General features: G+C 42.1%; 1 protein-coding gene across 5 annotated transcripts in view; it reads left to right on the top strand.

Annotated features, from left to right (window-relative positions):
- Positions 1 to 19,788, top strand: part of ITPR2 (inositol 1,4,5-trisphosphate receptor type 2) — a 1,555,333-nt gene that overhangs the window by 1,091,792 nt on the left and 443,753 nt on the right. For all 5 annotated transcript variants that reach the window (XM_086920227.1, XM_086920242.1, XM_086920233.1 and 2 more), the window contains one exon: positions 6,718 to 6,905. In XM_086920227.1, coding sequence (XP_086776353.1) covers positions 6,718 to 6,905 — 188 coding nt within the window. The remainder of the gene's footprint in view (positions 1 to 6,717; positions 6,906 to 19,788) is intronic.

A 19,788-nucleotide genomic window follows, 5' to 3' on the forward strand; every position in this document is an offset into this window, starting at 1 on the left:
TCCATTTGAATTTTTCGTCAATGACGATCCCTAAATAGGGATAGGTTTTAGTCCTATCCAAGTGTTCGCCCTGCACCGTTAGCTTCCTATATCTTGCATTTCTTTTCTCCCCTGCGTGCATAGTATACGTTTTTTTTGCGTTTAGTTTCAGGTTTAAACTTGCCATAAAATCACAGTATCTGTTCAGGGCCATTTGTAATTCATTTGGTGTTCTTGCTAAAATAACAGCATCGTCGGCATATAAGAGTGCTGGTATCTGCCGACGAGCTGTTAACGGGAGGTCCTTGCTGCCTTGTAGCATGGCAGCCTCTAAGCCATTCGTATAGAGGGTGAATAGGAAGGGGGCCAATACGCACCCCTGCCTGACCCCCTTTTCCACCCTAAAGGAGTTAGTGAGCTCACCCTTTGTCCCGAATCTTACCCTGCCTGTGGTACCTGTATATAGTTCACGAAGGAAATCCACAATTGGCGTGGGAACACCCATTTTCAAGATTGTAATCCACAGCGTTGAGTGTGCCACGCAATCAAATGCTGCGGAAAGATCGACATAAGCCATATGGAATGAGGACCCTTTGGCATCCAGATATTTGCTCGCCAGTAGGGACAGGTTTAAGGCCTGATCAACTGTTCCTAGTCCCTCCCGGAAGCCATATTGTAGGTCTGAAATAATTTTATGATCGGTGGCCCACTCCTGGAGGCGGTCAAGGAGTATTCGTCCTGCCATTTTGCCTAGTGAGTCCAGGAGGGAGATTGGCCTGTAGCATATTGGACTATTTCGATCTCCTTTCTTAAAAATAGGTACCAACGTTGATGTTTTCCAAGACTCCAAAATGCCTACTTCGATGGTAGCATTCAGGACGTTGGTTAGTAACGGGGTCCAAAGATCTGGGAGGTGTTTAAAAACGTCAACCGGAAAGCCGTCCGGGCCTGGTGCTTTGGCTGATTTTGAGGATTTTAGAGCTTTTTGGACCTCTTCGTGGGAAAAGTGAAGATTTAACGGATAGGCAATGTGTGGCAGAAGTTCAAGCTGGTCTGTGTCTTCAGTCGAATCTTTCGCAAAGACTTTAGTAAAATGGCTCACCCATTCATGTTGACTTATGGCTACATCAATTGATGGAGAGTTGACTTTCTCTGTTAGGAATGGGGAACGAACTATCTGCCAGAACAAGGCACTGTTATTTAGTTCCGAGCTTTGGATCAGTTTTGTCCATAGTTCAGCTTTTACTTCCTTTTTCCTATTGTTTAGGGCAGCTGTATACTCCTTTCTGAGTCTGATGATTTCGACTCTGTCCCTGTGATCACTATTCAGAGCTTCCTTTAGGCGTGTAGATGCTTTGGTGCATGCTGAATCAAACCATCCTTTCTTTGGTTGGGGCCTTTGTTTGTGCTTTTTGGTTAGTTCTTTTTGTATGGTTGTTGTAATTGACAAGAAGCTTACTATAGTTTCGCTAGGGTGGGTGGTGGGGTCCAAGCAGTTTATAATATCCGTTTGGTTATTTGTGACTATTTTTTTTGTTGTTATTTCTTTGTCAATATTACCCCACTTCAATGTAAAGCCATTCAAAGAGCCTAGTTCTAAATCACTTTGATTTAGAGCGGTCAGAAGGTCATATGGTTTATTCTTTGTTATTTCAGCAAGAACCATAGTAATGGGAAAGTGGTCACTTAGAGGATTGTTAGGGACCTTGAAATCTTCTACGGTAAATCCTATGGGTGTTGAGATCAGTATGAAGTCAATTAGGCTTGTTAGACCTCTTCCGTTGAATGTGGGCTGGAATTGAACAGGTGGATTCTTTATTTCGTTAGCGAAACTTAGTTCTAGTTCAGCCATGATTTCATTCATTATTTCCCCCCCATTAGAATGTGTAAAATGCGTAAGGTTTGTATCGGGCTCGTCACTAATACCGCATTTATTGTTATCACTATTGCTGCATAGATGTAGATTAAAATCTCCGCCCCAGATTGTTGTGCATGTCTTTTTAATGTGATTAGTTCGTTGCTCTTGTATTATTGCGGAGATCTCTGGGAGTAGCGTACTCTTATCGGAGTTGGAGAGGTTGTTATAAAAGTTTGTAATAAAGTATAGTCTTTGTTTAGTGACCTTTACCACTATGATCTGAAAATTTGTATCTAAACTTATGGGGATTATCTCATCCACAGGTAGGGTATTTTTGATGTAGGTAACTAAGCCTCCGCTACTTCTGCCAAAGGTTGATTTCGTCGCAGGTGACCAAAAGGTTTTGAAGCCTAGTATGTGTATAGGCCTTATGGCCCACGTCTCCTGAAGACAGATGCAACCGCTCAAATTGATCTGGCTTAGGAAATCGGGGTCAGTCTTCTTTGCGGAAAGACCTGCGATGTTCCAGAAGGTAAAATGAATCTGCAAAGTATCTGGGATAGAGTCAGCAGGATTGCCTATATTAGCCCTCCGTTCAATGGTTTCCTGATTGGTTTGGGTCACTGTTACAGTTGTGATGACTTCGTGATTGATTTTTGGACACTCGGATTTAATAGGAGAGAGAGGCAGATGCGTTGGAGTTGTTACAAGGATAGGATATGAGTTAGGTGATGAGGTTGGGTCCATTTTAGGTGATTGTGAGAGTTCCCTGGTGGTATAGGAATTGGGAAGTCAATCGTTGAAGTCTAAGCCAGAAAAGGCATTAAATCTGTTATATGTTGGAATGTTAAAAGGAGTAGCTAGCGGGGGAACTGGTTGTCTCCATCGATTATCTCCATTCTCTTGATGGGGGGTTTCAGAAAGGTAAGGATGGGTGGGTGGCGGTATGGGCGTTTGGCTCTGATGCCACTGTACCGAGCCTGTTGGGTAAAGGAACTTAGAGTTCTGGTAGGGGATGGAAGGGTAAGAGGTAGTAGGGTAAGGTCTTTCTGAGAAAGGATTCATAGGGGCAGGCGGGATGTTGGTGGTTGTGTTTAGTAAATGCCTATAGAAATAACCTAATGGGAGAAGGGTTGTGTTGAATTCCCATGTAGAGGGTGGTGGTGCCTTAGCTAGTGTCTTTTCGGCCCACTGGGGGTTTCTGAAAGTGATCGCTACACAATCCCCCTCAAATTTTTTACGTAAGGGGCCTATCCAGCCTACTCTTTGCGTATGGGAAATTTCCCCTGCAGATTCTATTGGGAAGTTACAGTTCAGGCTTAACCAATGAAGTACCTTGTTTTTCAGGGATGATGTTGTTTCACTCTGTTCTTGTTTGAGTGTTGGAACGTTTACCAATACAAGGACGTAGGCTCCGCATTCGGGTGGAAGGGTGATGCGTGCCGGTATCTGTCTAGACTTATATGGTTGTTCGTATGGTATCTTTGGTTGCTGAGATTTTGCGTTAGACTGATTGAGTTGTGTGGGTTTCTGTGTTGATTTCTGTGATCCTTTCTGAGATGGTATACGGGTGCTCGCCGGTTGTAGGTTGGCTGATTGGGTGTTTATATTAGTAGTAAGTGGTGTGGTATTGGGCGTGGAAGGTTTGTTTGCAGCGGTTGTACTGTTGCTATGGGGATTTTGTTTCAGAAGAGTTGTTGGCGTCGGTATGGATTTCTTGACTGTGACTGTCTTAGTATGGGTAGCAGTCGTGGGGGCCAAAGGAGCTAAGGTGGTAGTGGGTGGTGTAAGATGACTAGTATTGTTGATTAGTCTTGCCATCTGTTTTTCGATGTTGTTTAGGGTTCGCTCTATTGGTGTTAATTGAGTTTTTATAAGGTCCTTAATTATGTCTAGTACTTGTGAGTTAAGCTCAAGATAGTTTGAGTTGGTAGCGCCATGACCCCTGTGATCGTCATCAGACGGTACAGCTGCAACAGAGGGGTCGTCCGCGTTGACCGATGATGAGTGGCTTGAGTTATTCCGGTAATTATTGCGGGGCGTCTTTTTGGACCTTGTGCGCCTTGGTATATTTTTTTGCTTGATCTTGTTCTTGACTGCTGGTCTTGTACTATCTTGATTAAGAAAAGGACCCTCCCTTATCTCCTTGTCAATTATTGTTGGAGGAGCTGCTATTAGAAGTGGGGACTGGGTTAAGGATTGTGACCCGGTCAGGGTTAGCAGGGGAATTTGGGTTGTTTGGGTGGGACTAATCACCAAAGTTGGTGTTTTTTCAAGATCATCCAGGGTATCTTCTCCAAGTGATAAATGGGTGACTGATAGGTCAACACTTGTTGGTATGGTGTGAAGTTCAGCACGGGTTTCGCACAATAATGGCACATTTGTTTCCTGTTGAGTGGGTGTTTTAGCTAGGGCCAGAAGGCCCATTGAAGATCTACGTGCTGCTGCGAGGTCCTGGGAGACGCGTCTCTCTAGGAGCACTATCCCCTGATTGATTGCGTCATTAGCTTTATTGATGAATTGGTCAATCGGCCCAATTATGGGACCCGCTCCTTGTGCTGTTTTATTCCTCATTGCCCTGGTTGTCATGATGGCACTATAGCACAGATGTAGTTGTAGGTATTGTGATCTAACCGGGACCCAGTTGCAAGATGGATAGCGGTGTGTAAATGGGGATGTAAATGGGTTGGCCCAGACCAGACTTGCCCAGGCTTGAACGGGCTTAAACGGGCCCGCCCTTTGCCCGGGCTTCGCCCCGGGCTACGTCCCGCGCGCGTCCCGCTATGCGCGTTGCTGGCTTCGTTTAAATCTGTATGGAATGAAAGGGGGCGTGGCACTGGGAGGGGGCGCGGCTCACGCGGGAAGAGGAAACAGCTGATGGACTTGACGCTGTTCCTCGCAGTCCCGGGGCCGCGCCTCTCACCTCCTCTGCGGCCTCGCGAAGGTCTCCTCCTCCCTCTGAAAGACGATGGGCAGATGACAGATGAAAGCTACTCCTGTAGCGCAAAGCTGGCTGCGTGTAACCACTGGTAAGGACCTCAGTACGAGCGGCACTGTGATTGATCATAGTTTCCATGTCACATGCTCAGCTTCCAACTTTTATTGTCTGCTTGTTTTTTTCAAGCTCTTTGTAAGCATTGGGGTATATCCATGTTTGAGGGATCCCTATATCTGAATGTATTTGAGCATGGTCTGTTCCACCTCCCATTGGCACCAATTTTTACCCACCCCCAAAATCCTCTTCCACATTCCTCCAGAACAGTCACTGCAACTCACCCTACATTGTACCATCATTTTAGTTGGGTACACTACTGGGATTGTTAAGACATCTCAGACCACTTCCCCTAATATTATGGAGCATGATACTCCCCAGTCGTCACATATCAGGGCTTTGACACAACAAATCGACAGTCTAAATTTCTCAGACTCCCTTGGCACAATCCCTGCATTAAGTACCTGAACATTTACAACAAATTTATGAATGCAAACACATTCTCAAGTAACCATCTCTTTTGTATGCTTTCCTCGTTCTTCCATGGTGCCCAGAGCTCTAGCTGCTCTAGCTTGTGTTCATCAACAATCGTTAGTTACATTTCTGGATAGGTGGGATAGTAGATTGTATGGAATTATCTAAGAGAACCAACTTTTTATGTTCAGACTATAAGCTGTATATCATTTCTGGTAATGATGGACATGGATTTAATGTACGCAAATTGAGGTTTATGAGTATGTTTTATTATGTTATATATTTATATTGATAACATTGACCCAAGGAGCCCTGTTTTGTGCTGGCTATGAATTTAACATGTTTCCCCAACCCATAGATTCTGTGAATCTCTCAAATGCAAATTTGAAGGAAGAAACCATTAAATGGCCATTAGAAATAGGAAGATGCATAGATTGCACCAGGTCTTGGTGCAATCTATACATAACCCCTGCTCGTATCTATAGATGGGAGGGGGGGGGGGCCTCCAGGATAAATTGTCCACATTGTGGTTTGCTTGCTGCGGACAGTACACATATGTTTGCCACCTGCTCCAGTTTGCTCAAAATTGAACTGCGTTTAGAATACATTTTGGGATATTCAGTTTTATTGACCCCTCAGTTTATCAGGTTATCAGGTTATGATGTTAGGGAGGAAGTGGATCGTAAAATGGTACTTGTAGCAATGGCTGTATTGCGGCTTTATCTAGCCATGGTCTGGCTCGACCAGACTCCTCCGTCGACACATGTCTGGTTTAGCAAATTCTTATTTGTGTATCATTGGGAGATTTCTGTGTTTAGGAGAAGAGGAAATAGGGCTAGGAGGGAAGGAGAAAAGATCTGGGGATCTTTAACTAAATAGCTAAACCAGGATGAATTCTTAGTTTGATTGGAAGTACGTACCTTTTTTGTTTTTCATTATTATTTTTCCTCTTTTTTCCAAGGGTATCCACCGGGGTGGGGGGAGGGTGGTGTACATAATGTAAAAAAGGGGTTTTGGATATAGTCTTTCATTTTTTTTGTCTTTATACTATGTTATATTGTATAGCTATGTCTGATGCCCTAATAAATATTTTTTTTTAAAAAAGAGAGATAAAATAAAGAAATAGGAAGATGCAATACCTAATGCTAAAGCTGTTCCTTATGTATTCTTTGATGTTTAATTGTATGAAGCTTTGATGTTTGATTTTCTTTTCTTTTCAATAAACTTACTTTTGAACTTTAAAAAAAAGAAATGGTAAGCTGCATTTGTATATGCATATGTTTCATATTGCCTATAAAACACATATTTAGTTGCAGCTTGTCTGTTCTTTTTTAAATATTTTACTTATGTGAAGTGACAATACAGAAGCCTACGTGCAGTCTTTGACTTACACAGAGTTTTCTGTTGCATTTAGCTGGTTTTGCAGGGCAAGACTCAGACAAGATGGGGATTTCATTGTCTGATATTCAGTGTCTTCTGGATAAAGAAGGTGCTTCAGAGCTGGTCATAGATGTCATTGTCAGTACAAAAAATGACAGAATTTTCTCAGAAGGTATCTTGCTCGGCATTGCACTTCTGGAAGGAGGAAACACACAAACACAGGTATGGATTTCTATAATGTTACCTTTTTAATAAGTAATGACCCCAAATGTGTGCCTCTCATGGATCCCTTCAGCTGTGCAATGGGAAATTGGAGACAATTTGTTTGTCTCTCCACCCTGTTGTTACCTTCACTCATAGATCACTCTGCACAGACCCCGGCTAGTGTCAGCATTTCATTGTTTTTGGTGCAGTAGCTACACCGGGATGAGCTGTCTACCGGGCTCTCCATGTAAATTAGGTCCAAAGGTTTGAGGCATGCATAGGCCGCTTTGTGTCTATAGTTTTGTGGGTTTGAAATATTCACTTTGATTGTGTGCATAATGTTTGCTATGTTGATGCGGTGTTCATGGTAAATACTTTGCCAACTCTAGTGGTGCACCTGTCCACAGGGTTACTGTTAGCTGTTTCTTAACACATGTTTTTTGGAAGAATGCTGGTTTGCAAGCTGAGAGGATAGATGCTGCTACAGAGGACAGGAACAGTGCCATCTCACACGACTTCATTCCCTGCTCCTTGTTCACAGGCCTATCTGAAGGCACTAAACAGGTATTCCCTTTGGAGCACACCCCTGGAAGAAGCTGTACAAGGATTGCTGCTTGTAAAGAGTGGCAACCCCAGTACATTCTGGGAAGTGGGCATGGGGTTCCCTTCCCAGAAGCTCCTCAGAGAAGGGAAACTGTGCCTACCTTAAAGGATGACCTTATATCATTTGTAGAATGAGTTGGCTGTGGACTGCTGCCTCCTGAACTTAGAAATGTGAGATTCTAATTAGGCCTTTTCCTAACCCAGGCCGGCATGGGAACCTGCTACAGTTGGTGTTTCCAGAAGGTGGAGTGGAGTGCTGCTCATGTCCTAGTGGTTAGAAACAAATCCTGCTGAAACCCTTCTAGCCTGATCCATAGCCTCTAGGACCTCAAGGTTGTGAGTTATCACCACTGCTAGGAACACCTCCTAATTTTAACTGGGAGATATTCCTGTCTTCCTGGCTAGAATAAGTCGGTTTCCTTAACTCCGAGAGGGTGCCCCTTTGCTTTGCAAGTTACTGGGACCCTGCATCATTGATTTGCATTGTGTTTTTTTTTTTCAGATTAATTTCACTGTTTGTAATTATTACTATCATGAACAGTAAAGGTCTTCACGTGTTAAAAAGTATCTCAGTTTTAGTGGGAGGGTTATCATCCTCCATTTTAAAATTTAATCGTGATCACGATCCGTGCATTTGCGAATATTATTGAACAATTCCAAAATAACCTTCAAGTAACTGGATTGTGTTCACACTTTCAGAAATATGTCTGTGTTTGTGTTCATTGCAAAAAGAATAAGTGGTTGATGTCCGATGAACTGATTTTATGACTGTGTTGCATTGCTGTTTCAATCTATTTTGTTATTATTACTTTTTGATTCCCTTTTGCGCTGTAAATATATTTTTATATTGAAATAGTATTGAAGTGTGCACTCCAAACTATGTCTGGACACTCGGGTCACTGGTGAGACTGTGATAGTTTTGAATGATGCACCCTTCCTTCCCTCATCCTTAATTACACAGGCATCCACTCTTTGCGGCGAACATATTTAATAAATCCGATATTTCAGCTTTACCACTGCGTTTCTGTATCAGGTTGTGCAGTCCCACAATGCTCATGTATTGCTTCCTTGAGGCGTGCGCAGGTTTTTTGACTAGAGGAAGGAGTACTGAGGGAAACCACCACAATACACTCTAGCCAAACCTAATAGAACACACAGATTTTCTTGTGAAATGCTCCGAAGACGTGCATGCTCTCCAAAATCTTTACTGTGCTCTTAGTGGATATTCTAAGCGATAGCTAAAATGCTCTTCTTGCTTGATTTAAGATGTAATTGCCAATGTCTCTAGGCAATGGTAGGAATGGACCCAAGCCCTCATGTGGATAATTGAATACAGCAAGTTGGCTTCACCAGACCTCAAAATAATTTGTTAAAGCTACAAGCATAACAGAATTCAGGTATAGGAGCAGTTACAAAAATCTTGTATAAGGTCCACATTGCACCTATCACTAGATCTATATATCATGCATCCTTGTGCATAAAATAGTGTAGAGTTGTTTAAAGCAATTTATGAAGATGCAGAAACTTGCCTAAATAAATTATATTATCGTGTATATTTTGAGTGAAGCATTAATCTCTACCATCAGACCACTTATTGATGCTCTCATGATCAGTCCTACCCAATCGTCGGTGGGTGTGTACTGCTTTTCCAACTCAATCTAGCAATCTGTGGCACAGCCTACCTGAACTGCTGCATATGGATAAGTTGATCATCCCATTTTCAAAAGGCAATTGCGACAATAGTGTTTTAAAGTTAAGGGTTGGTTACTTTTTCGAATTCTTTTGCATAGAGAGGATTGTTGCCCTAGGGTTGTAAGCGCTATGTAATGATTCTGTCCATTAACATTTTCATCTGTTGCCAGCAGTAACTGTTGTGTTCACCTCCTTTTCTATTGGATCAGAACTACATGGACCCAATTCCCTTCCTATTGAGCAATTTTCAGCTGTTCCTTTGGAAGTGGAAGGTTTAGCACTGATTCTACAAAGCATCAAACTTCATCCAGAGTTGTTGACTTTTTAGAAAGTCAACTCGGAGAAAGTAATTTCCATAATTGATCTTTAGTAATGAACATTTAAATGATTTTTTTGTTGCCAACCAAAAACTAATCGAGTAGCCAAACCTCAAAGCTTGTGGATTTTTCTTTGAGATGTTTCTGGTACATCCCTATAATGAAAGATTTTTGTTGACCTTGTGTCTCAGTATACTTTTAAAAGCATTAGGCAATCAATCTGTTACATGTGAATTATAGAAAAAAAGTATTTTGTTTGTAACTAGAAGTTAAACACCTTTGAGCAGTGGTACTTGTGCAGTAAGGTAGCTTGGTGAATGGTTGTCGTTGACTTCTGCACCTTTACTAATGCTTATTAAAAAGGTTCATGCGTGTCTCAGAAGCCTGATGGAGAACAACATAGTTCCCTTAGTCGAGGAAGATGAAGTAGATTTAAGAAGATTTCCTTTCTATCATCTTTTGATGTAATTGTTGCTAGCTTTAGTTTTTCCCGCTATTATTTCATTGTTCTGCATCCCATGTGTACATCGAGTATAGCTGGATATCATCTCCACATTAAGGCCAGGGGGTTCAGCCTTCAGTAATCAGTGTCAGTAAGAAATTTACATAGACATTGGTTTTGTTGAGAAAAATTCTTTGAGTTTTCAAGCATAATAAACAGTCATGAATAATGATATAGAGCAGTGAAATTAAGGACTTTTCGAGGTTACAACCCAAATTATAATAATTGCAACCAAAGAAAGTGCATGTCTCATGAAAAGAGGAGAATAGGAACCTCTTCTACTGCAGAGAATGAAAGTAAGGTAAGTAATAAAGATGCAACTAATTCAGTTTCCCTATGGATGACAGTAAGAGAGATATCTTCTCACACTCTGAAATGAATATGGTCCGAAATAAAGTGAGGATGAGGAGGATAGGGATAGATGATCTGGTGCGGAGGCGGGGGTAGATTTGTGGCTACAAAAGAAGAATAGTTTTTACCATATAGAGGTATGGGGAGGTTGTATGTCACGGACAGGTCCTTGGGGCTTCATAAGCCGGCCGCTTTCAGGCAAAGTCCCCATGTAATATTACATTTGTGGCTCGATCTAACAACACGTACAGTAAATGTTCAAGGGAGTGTAGTCTGATAAGCTGTGAACACTGTTCAGCAAGAGAAGGCACTGTGGCCGCTCTCGAGTGCCGAGGGATACACACGGCAGCTGTGGATAATTTCATGGACACCTCTGCTGCTGTGTCTTTCGTGGCCCCTCTTTCTGCATTTTCGGGTACCATTTACTTATTCCCTTATCCATTCTGGGTCTGTCTCGCTCCAAGGCTTCAATTTCCCATTCCTCTAAAGCCTCATATTGCGTCAATCTTGGTCTGGGGTGTAAGTCATTCATTCGGGTCCTCAAATTAAACAAGATTCTACTATTAAAGGTACCATCTAGAGGAAATGCTAGGATTCCGTCTTCTTTGGTATACTTTACCCAATTTTCCAACCATACACAGGTATGATATCCTTTGTCAAACATCATAAATGACGCGGGAGAATTAGGTGGTGGAATGATTACACCTTCTCTAGTTTTAATGGACTTATCTTTCTTGAAGTAATTTTTGACCTTGTACATATTGTAAGGTCTGCCTCTTAGCATCTGATCCTTATGGAAACCTAAGTGTTGTGGATCAGGTAAAAATTCGGGATATCACATATACTTCGTAACCAGAATTTTTCGTGTTAAACTACGTATTTTGTTTACAAATCCTTTTCCAAGGCTAGCGCGTCTTTCAGTTTTTCAACCACCAATCAACACTCTGATTACAATTGTTTCTGACCAATGGGTGAGCGGCCTTTTTCGCGAGACGCGGCCTCACGCTCCGACACTCACCCCTCCTTTACAATACTAGCTTCGTTACACACCCACTGTTTCGACCAATACCAGCGCGGCACAGAGTGACGTCAGCGCAGCTCCGCGACCGACTCCCTCCTTTACAAGGTAACGGAAACTTTTGAATTTTCTTAAAGTGCAAGTGCTTAGTTTAATATACAACGTATAACATTCGCCACTGTACTCGAGTGTCTATAAAGAACGCTTTGTTTTACTACAAGTAAACCTCTTCTGTCTACTTTTCATACACTACGGATAGACCCTTCTGCCTACCCTTCACACAAGCATTAGAGAACCTGTTACTACTTTGACTCATCCACTCTTTCCGGGATATATACTAAGTCTAAAGTTTCGCCAGTGAACTCCTTTGCTATCACTCAAGCTTCGGTGGATCTACTACTCCTTCCTCGTGTGACCCTTACTAGGTTATATCACAACTGAAGTTTCATCAGCGAACTCGTTGCTGTCATTCATTCAACTATTCATTCAGAAAACCCTAATTAGCGCTTCCAGTTCTGCCTAACCATGCACTAATCTTCCTCACAGCCAGTGACCTCTCTGCGGAGTGGATTCTACTCACCACCCGCTATTCTATCCCGGGAAATTTCCAGACAACATATAACAATCACTAACGATTTGTTAATAAACACTTAATATAGCAGCATTTCATAAAATAAAATGTCAAAACATTTTAAAGTAGTAATTTTTACAGCAGATCGATCTTAATGAAAAATGATTGTTAGCAGCACATTTAAATTTTTCACGGTTTATCAAAATTTTATTTATCTACCTATCTTAACTAGTCCTAACCATCCTCTGCTACCAGAAAATTACTGATAGAGCGCGCAGGTCACCCGACTCTTATTTGCCAAATATTCGCTCCTGGGCCCATAACGTTGTTTACCACTATATTTCATAAATCATAAGTAACTTACACACCGCTATCAGTAATCCTTGTTCTTTTAATTTATTTCTGTGTACCTGACTTACCACTCCTTGTCACAGGTACCTAAGATCTCAACGGATCAGGAGCTATCACTGGGTAGGAAGATAACACAAACCAAAATACCATATACAATTTGTAAATGTTTGCACTTTTATAATAATCACAAACGCAAGAAGTTTTAAACACCTTTATCTAATTAATCTTCATCATCCAATGCCATGAGAATTAAATTTACACAGATCAAAACATCAATAACTAAGATTAGAAATATAATATAGCTATGGATCAAAGTAAGAATCATCTATAACTCGGAAAATAAAGGAAAAGGGAAATAAGGAACACGCTAATTTTGTCTAACAGACTTTCACGACGTTACTAAAGGCGGGTAAGGAAAAGGAACATACTAATCAATGCTGAATTTCGAATTATACTAACGATTTAGAAGAAAAATGAAACTTTTCAAGATGTGCCTATTTTCTATAGGGAGGGTAAGAGTGGAACATACTAGATATGCAAACAGTTCAGTGTTTGACTAAAGGTAGGGAAAAGATATGGAACATGCTAGTAAAAATACTTTACGTGAGAGTCAAATGACAGAGAAATTGACATAGGCAAGTTTGCTTTATTTAATAAATGGGAGAGAGGAAAAAGTTTAGATAGACAAACACCCACATGGAGATTATATTTACCTAGGACAGAAGGGAGACTAACCCTGGCCACGGGTCAGTGGGAAAAAGGCGGGAAAGGACCCTCAAGGACTTTGGATGCCAGTAGGCGAGCAGGTACAGCTCATGGACAGTCAGGACAGGAAAACCTCAGGACTCGGATCAGGACTGGGCTCACCAAAGGGTACGACCAACATCTGCAGCTTCGGATGCAACGCCTGCGCTACGCCCTCTCTGCAAAGAATCTGCCAATAACCCCGATTGGGTTCTCGAATCTCCCAGCAAAATGCTTCGCCAGCACTTAAGGTCTTTCCACCCCAGACTGAGTTTTTTGGAAATTACGGACAGAGTGCTCCGCAGCTCTCTGTATCAATCACCTATAGAGTTCGTAGGGTCAGTGACAGCTCAGCTATTCGGACAAGTCGGACAATTTCTCTAGCTAAACCTAGGCTAGTTAGACTGTTTTCGGGTCAGTGTACCACCCACCAATGTTGCAAGTGAAAGGATCCCCAACTTTGGATTGGACAAGAGAGGTGGTTAGGTCTTGACACCACCTATAATTTTCACTTTCCCAGACTAAATATTCAATTTTCGAACCCACCCCTTACATTCCAGTTCCCATGGCATAGAAATTCAGAATACAATAGAGCATACAGAAAATATCGCAAAATGTATCGAATGCAGGTACGAGTTGATGTCTTCTCGCTGGGCATGGGTCACTTTCCCAGGAGCATCTTAGCTTCAGCAGCCAGCTGGCTGATTTCCACTGCTGCAAGACTCTCTTTTCCCTCATCACGTGATTAGTACCGCATGGGCTTCAAAGATGGAGTGGCACACCTCTCCCAGGCCCGCAAATATCGATACATGAAAAGTAAACGAAAACAATTTAGAAACACAGAAAAAATGAATACACTGTATACCATGATTGGCTATACTACATCCCTTACTTTATAATAACTATAGCATTAGGAGTTAAGCAGAACGAAACGGCTTGAGCAAAAGCAGCAGTGCAAGCGAAGAGCATGTGAGAAACAAAGCGGCCATTTTAGCTGTACTGCCCATGAGCGACAAGTTCCCTCCAGAACTGCGAGTGCGTCACATCACATGGGTATGACCGACGCATGCGCAGACTAGAATCCCGCATAGCAGCGACCATTTTAGGTGCAAGCGTAGTTAGGATTAGTAAACACATAGGCAAGCCTCGCTGGGACACCCTCGTGTAGTGTAAAAGTGCAATATTAATAAGATAAACAGGTTGATTATGACGTTAACGTTATTCGAGGTTCATGAATGCAAGCAAGTCGCGTAACGTGCGAATCCTTGATACATCAATGTCATCACATTTGTTGTATAATAGAAGAGTGCTTGTTTGGCTGACAAAATCTACCCGATATGGACATATCCAAGAGGAGAAAGTAAAACATATTTAGTAATGTTGAATCTAGTGTGTGTTGACTTGTTACCATGCCCAGAACCCATTTTCTGTCTTTAACTTTAAACTACCTTCTACTGGGAGCTTGTATTCTGTTTAGTGGTTCTGGAATGTTGTGACATACCCTGCTATTGATTAGTAAATCGGTGATGGATGTGATAGCATCAGCTTTCCTCCTTACTGAATTCACACCTATCTTTATAGCAGACTACTCAGAAGAGTTGTTGGGGCCCTGGTGAATGACTATTTGCATTCTCTGCCAACATGTTTTCGACCAACCATTTCACTTTTCACTTTAATAGATACTGCAGTGTCACTGGTCGAAAGTTGAGGTGAGAGTGTTTAACTGCATTTTTACACAGGGATAGGAGCTCTCAAGGGGAATGCTTGGAAACATAAATGGCTAATGAAGTTTTATAAAACAGTATGCGCAAATAAAAAATATGTTTTAATAAGTTTGAAGTTACAGTGAGACGGGTTCTCCTTAAGGAATTTCAGGGAAAACTGAGGAAAGGTTCATTTTTTTGCACAGAGGGCAAGTACCCTTGCTTAAAGTACAAATGGATGAATATAAGATTTTACATGGGTCTGATTGTTTCTCTTTAATATTTATTGAAAAGAAAAGGGCATGATGCATTTAATGCACTTGGGGGCAGTAGCAGTGATCTGCAAGTGATAGGGTGAACAGTAAAACTAAAAAATACATTATATGATAGGGTGACTTTATAAAAAGGTGGTATCTATGAAAATGGGAATAAGCTGTGTCTGACTCAGCCACATGCTGAATGACAATATCTTTGAAGCACTCCCCGATATGTGATTGACTCTGTATTGTAGCATTTCTATATTGCTTTCTGACCCTCTTGTTGAGTCCTCAAGGTGCACTTCTACTAGGTAGGACCCTATCTAACAGTGCATACATGAATGTTGGTTGTGGTGTCATCTAAAGTGTAGAGTCATGTCACAGCAGCTTGTAAAACACACATTTAAAGTGGCACACAAAGGTGAGTGTGAGTGCCATTCATGTTCATTTGTGTTACTTTTTAAGAGAGGCCTATTCTTGGTTGTTGTTCTGAATACCAGTGGCTTTGACAGTGATTATTCTTTATGGACATGGACAAGAGAAGGTTTCCCCTGAAGGGGATATGGTTGAGTCGGTCATGGCACAAAACAGCCTAATCACTGGTGACACTGTTAGGCCATCAGTAAATGGCTTAGTTGAGTCCACCCAAGAGCAAAAGGAACCCGACCACTGGAGGTGCTTTTACACCACCAGTAGACCACTTTATGGAGTTCACCTAGGAGCAGTAGAAGCCTCGAGGTCACAGATGCCAGGGTACAAAGCTGATACCAGGTCCAAGTCTCTACCGAGGATTACCCCTGTGTGCCCAAATTCATTTAGCATTCCAGAGAGATTTGAGAAAAAAAACTACATTTGAGGTGTCTGGTGCAAACATTGAACCAGCAATGAGCTAGCTGCAAGAGTGTCAGCTTTCACAAATATGTTTAGAACCCAATGAAAAAATGGCTACCCTGCGTCGCTTGGTTGAGTTTGGGTCAGGCTTTGATACAGTGTTATCAGTCTTAATTCTTAGTTGGCTTCCTCAAGCTACCAAATATTCATCCCACCCAGTCCCATTTCATTGTGTCCTCTTCAGTTGGTTCTAAATGTGTCTCTTGAAAAGAGGCAATTTTTTTAGTGCAGGTAGAACACCAGTTTCTTCCTTTTCTATATAGTGCATTTGTACCAAGTGAGTCTTTGGTTAATAAATATCCAACACAACACCAAAGATTGTAGCCCAATGATTGGAATTTGCCACAAGCAAAAATCAAAATAATCACTTAGCAGCACACTACCCGGAAGGGGCATCAGAGGTGTGAATTTGTCAGAACGGATTATCCATTGAGTCTGTAATATATCGGGAGAGGACTGACTCCTCTTTCCTTACTTCCTGCAAAAATACTCTCTAACAACCAAAAGGGCCTGCCTGCCACTAGAGGATTCTGTGGCGAGTGAGGAATGACCTGTAATGAAACATGAAACTCAGGGAAGAGAGGGTGGTCAGTTGAACGGAGGTAAACTGGCATAAACCCAATTGGTACATTTAGTTTTCTTTTAAATCGCTAGTAAATGTTACTGTATGTGCCTCAGACCTGTAAATTAAATGCTACTTGTGGGCTGCAGCGCACTGATTAAGGTAGCACTGTAAAATAGGCTTATGGTATTGCAGAGTAGGTGTGCAGTTTAAAACTCCTATTTCAACCTGGCAAAATGAACCTTTTGACATGGCTAAAGCTTCCTTTTTAATACCCCTAAGGTAGGCCCTAACAGCTCATAGGGCAGGGTGCATGGTATTTGAAATGTAGGACATGTGTTTTTCATGTTTTGTATGTTCTGGCAGAGAAACTTCTTTAAAGTCATTTTTTCCTTGTGACACAGCTGGGCTCCAATAGACTAACACTGATTACCTTATTACATTTAACAATTGCTACATTCAGTTTAGGAAGACCTAGAGAAATACTTCTTCGACTCATTTTAATTGTAATTAAAAATCCTATTAATCATGAAGTAAGATTCAAAATTCCTGTTTAGAAAATTCTACTTTCAGAAAATTGTCATTTTTCTTGCCTAAATCAAATGTGCTTTTTTGCCAGTGTACAGGTTCGCCTGACTGTTTAAAGATTTCCTGTGGTGTGATGTGTATTCCTTCCAGACACGATACAAGAGGACCTTGAGTGTTCAAAGGTTTTTCCTGTCCTGAGCAAGATGGCCTGGGGATGGGGTGCTCATACTCTGCTCCTTCCTTTTCTTCAGAGTGTAGCCTGAGGGCTGCCTCCAGCCACTTCCTGACTTCAGAAGATGCTTACCCTATCACTGGTAAATGAATCTCACAGCTGGACCTTCCTGCCCTTTAATTCACTAGACCGACTGCAGGCAAACTCAGTGGAAGGGGAAGAAATGACTGGGAACCAGTTTTAGATTTAGCAAAGGGGTGCACCTCCACCCAACACATTTGAACCCAGCAAAAAGTTACTTCCCCACAGTTTGAATTCAAAGCTCTCCTGTACCCTAGAAAATTCAGAAGAAGGGCTGTCCTGCTGTCTGAAGGAGGAAGACTGGACCTTCTTGTCTTGAACCCAGGACCCCAGAAGTGACCCCAATGGTCAGTTGGATGTCCTCCTATGTGAGCAGCAGGGATACAACAAGCTTCCACCTTTCCTGCTTTCCAACTGCCCAGACCCAATTGGACCTGACCTCATCCTCTTTACCGGCCTCTGTGGGAATCATTCTGACCCCAGATGCTGTGTTTAACGTCCAGGACCCTTGGCTGGAGTCAGAGTGAACTCCTCGCTGCTTAACTGAAGGTTTCACAGGGTTCGACGCAGGCCTCACATTGCAGCCTCGTACAACTCCTGATTGGCAGCTTCACCAGATATGAGATAGGTCCTTGCAACTGCACAACTCCCGATCGACTGCTTCACCGGCTCTGATGCTTAGCCCTTAGGGCCCCACCTAGATGTGCTGCACCTGGTTGAAAGCCTCTCTTCATTCAAAACAGCATGAAGCAAGATGATGCAGATGCCCACAGAGCGGCGCTGCACCGTCTTCACATCAAAGTCTGAAGTTCAAGCCCGTGCTTCATCATGGTTAGCCTCAGCTTGTTAATTTCTCCCGGTCTGGTGCGACCAGATACCAGCAATTGTGTCTTCTGGCCATATTTTTACCTTAAAGAAAACTCGTAACTCTGGTTCTACTTATTGGATATTTGTTGTTTTGTGTCATTTTATTTATTAAAGTTGACTATTTTTCTTAATATGTTGGGATTGTCATGTGTATGCAGGTTGAGAGGTGTGCTTGTGTGTGAGTGCAAGGCACGGGGAGGGTGAATGGTGAGGTGCATGATGAGCATTGAGTGCAGTGAGATAACTGTCCATGCTGGGTGAAAGTGAAAGGTGAGCGGCGAGAACGAGGAGTGAGTTGTCTGAATGAGGATTTATTCCCAGGAGTAACTCAGCATTGTATTGACGGCTGTCGTAGAGTTTCAGATATACGTTAAACTATTGCTATTATGGCATCAATGAGTGATAGAGGGTGAAGGAAATAAAAAAAAGTGCTGATTCTGCAACAAACTCTGTGTCCTGATTAGGGTTGCCAGCTGGTCTGATTTCTACTGCACCACCGGTATTTTGATGTCCCAATCAGTACAAAAATCAGGAAAATCACCTAAAGGCAGTATTATTAGCACTTATCTGTGCATACCTCAAAACACATTTTTAAATGTATTCCAGTGCTACATTAGTGATCCATAACTAATAATGAAAGGAAACAAAGATAGAAAAGTTATGTTACAAATGAATACATACCATTTTATTTACAGGAATTGTTTTTAGGGCTGCAAGGCAATGTTAGGGTTCAAGGTGGGGGCTGGGGTCTTTTTAGGACTGGGGTTAGGCTAGTTTTTAGGGCTGGGGGCCGGTTAGAGGGCTCATTATTTTAAGGGCTGGGGCGAGGTTCGAGAGTGCAGAGTAAGGGAGCTGGGGTGTAAACTTTACCACTCATTTACCTTTACCATTCATGCCTGTACAATAACATTCATTTATAAAGACATGCGTGGTAAATAGGCAGTCATGGTTATTGTGGTGTCAACTACAAGTTCACTACACCCTATTGAACCTTTCAACAGTTATGACCACGTTAAGTTATGGGAAGTAATGCTATGCGTTGTTCTGTCATGCAACCGTGAAGAACTCAGTGTGGCTGAGATAAGACCTCCAGAAACTGCACAGCTGATGCCACAGCAACTCAAGGCGCAGTAGCCCGGTCTGAGACACGGGATGGGAAGAGGGCTAAAGCCCTTTTAGCCATATGGGCGTTATGTGCCTGATTAACATGCCTCTTTAAGGAGGTCTCCTGGTTTGAACTTTTGACTACATTTTGAACACTTAAACCTTGTTAGATAGTAGTCCCATGCAACATGCCACACCATTTCAGTGTTGTTAAAAATAACCATCTTATGCATATATGGAAGGTGTGCTCAGTCCTTTGCTCGATGACTGCTAATCACGCCTTCAGCCTCCGTGCAGAGACTGGATCCTGCTTGTCCAACCTGGTAAGGATCTGTGTATCCTCTGCCTCGGTTACAGGGTGAGGAAAGGAAATGGCTGAGCTTTATTGTCCACTGTGTTTTGATATGTTCTGATGGACTAAAAGCATAGGAAATTAAAGGGCTTTGTACCTAGTGAGTCGTGTCTAGGTTAGGCGTTCACCGGCTAGCTGTAGGTCATTGAGGAAAGGTCTTCCTGGGAAGGAGGAATTAGTGAAGATAAGTGCAAAATTTGCGATTTCCTGTATTATCCATTTAAAAGGAACTTTT

This window comes from Lissotriton vulgaris, chromosome 1_1 (assembly GCF_964263255.1).
Source record: "Lissotriton vulgaris chromosome 1_1, aLisVul1.2, whole genome shotgun sequence".
In the NCBI taxonomy this organism is placed as follows: Eukaryota; Metazoa; Chordata; class Amphibia; order Caudata; family Salamandridae; genus Lissotriton; species Lissotriton vulgaris.